The sequence below is a fragment of the Salvelinus namaycush genome, unplaced genomic scaffold (assembly GCF_016432855.1).
Source record: "Salvelinus namaycush isolate Seneca unplaced genomic scaffold, SaNama_1.0 Scaffold753, whole genome shotgun sequence".
Taxonomy (NCBI): Eukaryota; Metazoa; Chordata; class Actinopteri; order Salmoniformes; family Salmonidae; genus Salvelinus; species Salvelinus namaycush.
In genome coordinates, this window is record NW_024061479.1 from 83973 (window position 1) to 92138 (window position 8166).

Below are 8166 nucleotides of genomic sequence, written 5' to 3' on the forward strand. Positions count from 1 at the left end.
CATGTCAACTGTTTATGGTAACCATGTCAACTGTTTACGGTAAACCATGTCAACTGTTTATGGTAACCATGTCAACTGTTATGGTAAACCATGTCAACTGTTTACGGTAAACCATACCAACTGTTCATGGTAAACCATATCAACTGTTTACGGTAAACCATGTCAACTGTTTATGGTAACCCATATCAACTGTTTATGGTAAACCATGTCAACTGTTTATGGTAAACCATGTCAACTGTTTCTGGTAAACCATGTCAACTGTTTATAGTAAACCATATCAACTGGTAAACCATATCAACGGTTTATGGTAAACCATGTCAACTGTTTATGGTAAACCATGTCAACTGTTTATGGTAAACCATATCAACTGTTTATGGTAAACCATGTCAACTGTTTATGGTAAACCATATCAACTGGTAAACCATATCAACTGTTTATGGTAAACCATATCAACTGTTTATGGTAAACCATGTCAACTGTTTATGGTAAACCATGTCAACTGTTTATGGTAAACCATGTCAACTGTTTATGGTAAACCATGTCAACTGTTTATGGTAAACCATATCAACTGCTTATGGTAAACCATATCAACTGGTAAACCATATCAACTGTTTATGGTAAACCATGTCAACTGTTTATGGTAAACCATATCAACTGTTTATGATAAACCATATCAACTGTTTATGGTAAACCATGTCAACTGTTTATGGTAAACCATATCAACTGTTTATGGTAAACCATGTCAACTGTTTATGGTAAACCATGTCAACTGCTTATGGTAAACCATATCAACTGGTAAACCATATCAACTGTTTATGGTAAACCATGTCAACTGTTTATGGTAAACCATATCAACTGTTTATGGTAAACCATATCAACTGTTTATGGTAAACCATATCAACTGTTTATGGTAAACCATGTCAACTGTTTATGGTAAACCATGTCAACTGTTTATGGTAAACCATGTCAACTGTTTATGGTAAACCATGTCAACTGCTTATGGTAAACCATGTCAACTGCTTATGGTAAACCACATCAACTGGTAAACCATATCAACTGTTTATGGTAAACCATGTCAACTGTTTATGGTAAACCATGTCAACTGTTTACGGTAAACCATGTCAACTGTTTATGGTAAACCATGTCAACTGTTTATGGTAAACCATGTCAACTGTTTACGGTAAACCATACCAACTGTTCATGGTAAACCATATCAACTGTTTACGGTAAACCATGTCAACTGTTTATGGTAACCCATATCAACTGTTTATGGTAAACCATGTCAACTGTTTATGGTAAACCATGTCAACTGTTTCTGGTAAACCATGTCAACTGTTTATGGTAAACCATATCAACTGGTAAACCATATCAACGGTTTATGGTAAACCATGTCAACTGTTTATGGTAAACCATGTCAACTGTTTATGGTAAACCATATCAACTGTTTATGGTAAACCATGTCAACTGTTTATGGTAAACCATATCAACTGGTAAACCATATCAACTGTTTATGGTAAACCATATCAACTGTTTATGGTAAACCATGTCAACTGTTTATGGTAAACCATGTCAACTGTTTATGGTAAACCATGTCAACTGTTTATGGTAAACCATGTCAACTGCTTATGGTAAACCATGTCAACTGTTTATGGTAAACCATGTCAACTGTTTATGGTAAACCATATCAACTGTTTATGGTAAACCATATCAACTGTTTATGGTAAACCATGTCAACTGTTTATGGTAAACCATGTCAACTGCTTATGGTAAACCATGTCAACTGTTTATGGTAAACCATGTCAACTGTTTATGGTAAACCATGTCAACTGTTTATGGTAAACCATGTCAACTGTTTATGGTAAACCATATCAACTGTTTATGGTAAACCATGTCAACTGTTTATGGTAAACCATGTCAACTGTTTATGGTAAACCATGTCAACTGTTTATGGTAAACCATGTCAACTGTTTATGGTAAACCATATCAACTGTTTATGGTAAACCATATCAACTGCTTATGGTAAACCATGTCAACTGTTTATGGTAAACCATGTCAACTGTTTATGGTAAACCATATCAACTGCTTATGGTAAACCATGTCAACTGTTTATGGTAAACCATGTCAACTGTTTATGGTAAACCATATCAACTGTTTATGGTAAACCATGTCAACTGTTTATGGTAAACCATATCAACTGTTTATGGTCAACCATATCAACTGGTAAACCATATCAACTGTTTATGGTAAACCATATCAACTGTTTATGGTAAACCATGTCAACTGTTTATGGTAAACCATATCAACTGTTTATGGTAAACCATATCAACTGGTAAACCATATCAACTGTTTATGGTAAACCATGTCGACTGTTTATGGTAAACCATATCAACTGTTTATGGTAAACCATATCAACTGGTAAACCATATCAACTGTTTATGGTAAACCATATCAACTGTTTATGGTAAACCATGTCAACTGTTTATGGTAAACCATATCAACTGGTAAACCATATCAACTGTTTATGGTAAACCATATCAACTGTTTATGGTAAACCATATCAACTGTTTATGGTAAACCATATCAACTGTTTATGGTAAACCATGTCAACTGTTTATGGTAAACCATGTCAACTGTTTATGGTAAACCATATCAACTGTTTATGGTAAACCATATCAACTGGTAAACCATATCAACTGTTTATGGTAAACCATATCAACTGTTTATGGTAAACCATATCAACTGCTTATGGTAAACCATGTCAACTGTTTATGGTAAACCATATCAACTGGTAAACCATATCAACTGTTTATGGTAAACCATGTCAACTGTTTATGGTAAACCATATCGACTGTTTATGGTAAACCATGTCAACTGTTTATGGTAAACCATGTCAACTGGTAAACCATATCAACTGTACATGGTAAACCATGTCAACTGTTTATGGTAAACCATGTCAACTGTTTATGGTAAACCATATCAACTGGTAAACCATATCAACTGTTTATGGTAAACCATGGCTTATGGTAAACCATATCAACTGTTTATGGTAAACCATGGCTTATGGTAAACCATATCAACTGTTTATGGTAAACCATGGCTTATGGTAAACCATATCAACTGTTTATGGTAAACCATGTCAACTGTTTATGGTAAACCATATCAACTCCTTATGGTAAACCATGTCAACTGTTTATGGTAAACCATGTCAACTGTTTATGGTAAACCATGTCAACTGTTTATGGTAAACCATATCAACTCCTTATGGTAAACCATATCAACTGGTAAACCATATCAACTGTTTATGGTAAACCATATCAACTCCTTATGGTAAACCATATCAACTGGTAAACCATATCAACTGTTTATGGTAAACCATATCAACTGGTAAACCATATCAACTGTTTATGGTAAACCATATCAACTCCTTATGGTAAACCATATCAACTCCTTATGGTAAACCATATCAACTGGTAAACCATATCAACTGTTTATGGTAAACCATATCAACTCCTTATGGTAAACCATGTCAACTGTTTATGGTAAACCATGTCAACTGTTTATGGTAAACCATATCAACTGTTTATGGTAAACCATATCAACTCCTTATGGTAAACCATGTCAACTGTTTATGGTAAACCATGTCAACTGTTTATGGTAAACCATGTCGAAGGTTTCTTGGGTATCGAGCACTGCTCGAGTGGACATTTGAAATGGAAGTTATGGAATTCCCTCGCCTGCTTCTGTTATGGTTAAAAGTCCACAATGAAACTGACAAAGACACATTTGCGTCTGTTGGCCATTAATTAGCCTATTACTTTCTATGACAATGTAGGCTCCTGTAGCCGACCGTTTTATAGGCTCCTGTAGCCGACCGTTTTATAGGCTACAATAAATATGTTGAAATGATGATATCACTGGAGTCATTGCAAATCAATTTGTGCCACTTGTGTAGCCTACCTGGAGCTGTCAAACTGATTTAATAAATAGCCGATAACGTCAGTTTATTATTTGTGTTATTATGCAATGCTTCATGGCCATGTTTAGTTAATGAAATGGGAAGTTATCAATTGTGATCATGGTCACAGTTCTATCACAATTGTCGATCGGCTGTTAGAATGCATTAGATTGAAGGTAACAGTCAGTCAGATTAGGCAACAGGTTAAAAAAAAACACTGGCTGTTGTTGACAAGTGTAGCGTGGTTCGTTCTGGGTTGTGTCCTTTTAATTAGGACACTGCCACAACTGGAGGTCTGCTGGTTGAATAATTTTTATTTGCCCTGCACACGAAGAGACAACACACATGTTATGTTAACCGCAGTCCTAGCTCTCAGGCACCTGCGCGAGCACATGGACACTCACTCAAACACTGTCCCAAGTACTCACAAGTTACAATAGATACCCTAGTTAGCGAGCTTTGTGAAACTCGTTAACAATAATCTTTATATTATCCACATTGTAACAAACTTATGGTTGCATAACAGCACTTATTGAACAATTTCGGAGCCAGGGACAACATACCTTGCTGGTACGGAAATACAGATAACCCGCGATGGGCCAAACCAAAATATACAACACTTTTACAATCACATGTATGTACAATATAGATATGGAAAAGTGTTTGTACACCAAAGAAAAACATTAGCTATGCAGCTGTAATTAAATTAAAAAAATACACTGAATTATTATTATTATTATTATCAAATTATTAACATCCCCTCTTGACCCTGGCCTATTTGAATTGGTCCTTGTGTGCAACTTGGTGCATAATCTAGGGGAACAACATCACTGCTACACAAGCATAGGCCTATTCAATTCATAACCATATTATCCATATTTCATTCAGCGTTTGAAACTATGACCCCATCCTCAGTAGCCTATTCTAGGAGGCTATAGTTGGGCAACGGAAGCACTTCTCACCTAGAAATTGCCTTGCTATTCATGTTGAATAAAATTCGTCTGTAAATTTGAACTAAGAAGCTGCTAAATCGTTCATTTTACATCTTGCCTAGGCTACTGTAGGCTATCTATTAGATGTAGGCCTATCAGGGGCGTTTGGCTACCTACATCTGCGAGTTAACCATTTATAACGGGTTGTAGTCTTAACATCTGGCATATAATAACGGCTTAATTTCCAGGAAATAGCCTAACATTCGTTTTTTGAAGTACAATAAGGGCAAATTATATTTTCTCTTGCGACATTCAAATACCTTTATTAGTCACATTAACTAGCAATAATTATTATTTTGATAGAAAACCGAATTTAGCTTCCAAGGTCGTTAGAAGTTAAATTTAGATTCCTTCTTAATTCGCTTGATAACGTTATAGAAAATGAGTTTATTGGCAAAATGTGGCAACCCCTCTCTTGCTGTTAAAAAAACTATGTAGGCTACTATTCAGGCCTTGTGTGCGGGTTTTGAGGAGTCAGATGGATAGCAATTTTATTTTGACCTGGCAACCCTGGACGTACGCTAAATAAGTTGTTTCAAAATGGCGGCAGCAACGGCGATGCATTTCGGTCAGTTCTCCTCCGGTAGCGACATGGCACCGGACTGGACCATGAAGGAAGTCAGCACCGGGGTAAGTGGTCCGCATGGTGTGGCTGAAACCGGTCCCGATAGGTTGTTCCGGTCCCGATAGGTTGTTCCAGTGCAAAGTTAGCTAGAACTTTGTTACCCCGCTGAATGAGACAGCACTTCTGGCGACAGTCATGGCTAGCTAATTACTAATGATAGCCTCTCCATTAAACCAAGTTCATTCATTATCATTTCTATCTATCTCATACAACTAATTTAGTTACGTTGAGCCAGTTGGCTAATGATTTTTGATTAGCTACGTTTGAACAAAACTTAACCAAATATTTTATAAGTAAAATGAAACACACAGTGCAGAAAGTACTCTCTAGATATTATATGTTAACCCTATATAACCCTAGATATTCTATATGATAACCCTATATAACCCTAGATATTATATATGTTAACCCTATATAACCCTAGATATTATATGATAACCCTATATAACCCTATATATTATATGATAACCCTATATAACCCTATATATTATATGTTAACCCTATATAACCCTAGATATTATATGTTAACCCTATATAACCCTATATATTATATGATAACCCTATATAACCCTAGATATTATATGATAACCCTAGATATTATATGATAACCCTATATAACCCTAGATATTATATGATAATCCTATATATTATATGATAACCCTATATAACCCTATATATTATATGATAACCCTATATAACCCTAGATATTATATGATAATCCTATATAACCCTATATATTATATGATAACCCTAGATATTATATGATAACCCTATATAACCCTATATATTATATGATAACCCTAGATATTATATGATAACCCTATATAACCCTATATATTATATGATAACCCTATATAACCCTAGATATTATATGATAACCCTATATAACCCTATATATTCTATATGTTATCTATATAACCCTATATATTATATGATAACCCTATATAACCCTAGATATTATATGATAATCCTATATAACCCTATATATTATATGATAACCCTATATAACCCTAGATATTATATGATAATCCTATATAACCCTAGATATTATATGATAATCCTATATAACCCTATATATTATATGATAACCCTATATAACCCTAGATATTATATGTTAACCCTATATAACCCTAGATATTATATGATAATCCTATATAACCCTATATATTATATATGTTAACCCTATATAACCCTAGATATTATATGTTAACCCTATATAACCCTAGATATTATATGTTAACCCCATATAACCCTAGATATTATATGATAACCCTATATAACCCTAGATATTCTATATGTTAACCCTATATAACCCTAGATATTATATGATAACCCTATATAACCCTAGATATTCTATATGTTAACCCTATATAACCCTAGACATATATTAACCCTATATAACCATAGATATGATATATGTTAACCCTATATAACCCTATATATTATATGTTAACCCTATATAACCCTAGATATTATATGTTAACCCTATATAACCCTAGATATTATATGATAATCCTATATAACCCTAGATATTATATGTTAACCCTATATAACCCTATATATTATATATGTTAACCCTATATAACCCTAGATATTATATGATAACCCTAGATATTATATGTTAACCCTATATAACCCTAGATATTATATGTTAACCCTATATAACCCTAGATATTATACGTTAACCCTATATAACCCTAGATATTATACGTTAACCCTATATAACCCTAGATATTCTATATGTTAACCCTATATAACCCTAGATATTCTATATGTTAACCCTATATAACCCTAGATATTATATGTTAACCCTATATAACCCTAGATATTATATGTTAACCCTATATAACCCTAGATATTCTATATGTTAACCCTATATAACCCTAGATATTCTATATGATAATCCTATATAACCCTAGATATTATATGTTAACCCTATATAACCCTAGATATTATATGTTAACCCTATATAACCCTAGATATTATATGATAACCCTATATAACCCTAGATATTATATGTTAACCCTATATAACCCTATGTTTACATGGTTCTGTGCTCCAGGTGAAATGTGAACTCACTACCATCTATCTGCTTTGAACAGGTTGGACATGACTAGCTATCAAAATCAAAGCACCTGAGCTAACATTTCTGTGTCCTTCTTTCTCCCTCCTCTCTCTCCATCCTTTTCTATCCCTCCTCTCTCTCTCTCTCTCTCTCTCTCTCTCTCTCTCTCTCTCTCTACTCATCTTTCTCCATCCTTTTCTATCCCTCTCTCTCTCTCTCTACTCATCTCTCTCCATCCTTCTCTCTGCCTCCTCTCTCTCTCTCCTCATCTCTCCATCCTTTTCTACCCCTCCTCTCTCTCAGACCACCATTATGGCAGTGGAGTATGATGGAGGTGTGGTGATCGGTGCAGACTCCCGTACTACTACTGGGTGAGTTGTCTGTAACACGGAACCCAAACCGGCTGCACCATCGTGCATACATGTATTTTGTCCCCCCACACCAAACGCGACCACGACACGCAGGTTAAAATATCAAAACAAACTCTGAACCAATTATATTAATTTGGGGACAGGTCGAAAAGCATTAA

The 8166-nt window shown here is 34.6% G+C and overlaps 1 protein-coding gene across 1 annotated transcript in view; it reads left to right on the forward strand.

Annotated features, from left to right (window-relative positions):
• Positions 1-5462: 5462 nt before the first annotated feature.
• psmb6 (proteasome 20S subunit beta 6) overlaps positions 5463-8166 on the forward strand; it is a 7293-nt gene continuing 4589 nt past the window's right edge. The window contains exons 1-2 of the mRNA XM_038987518.1: positions 5463-5577; positions 7941-8008. Coding sequence (XP_038843446.1) covers positions 5488-5577; positions 7941-8008 — 158 coding nt within the window. The 5' untranslated portion in view covers positions 5463-5487. The remainder of the gene's footprint in view (positions 5578-7940; positions 8009-8166) is intronic.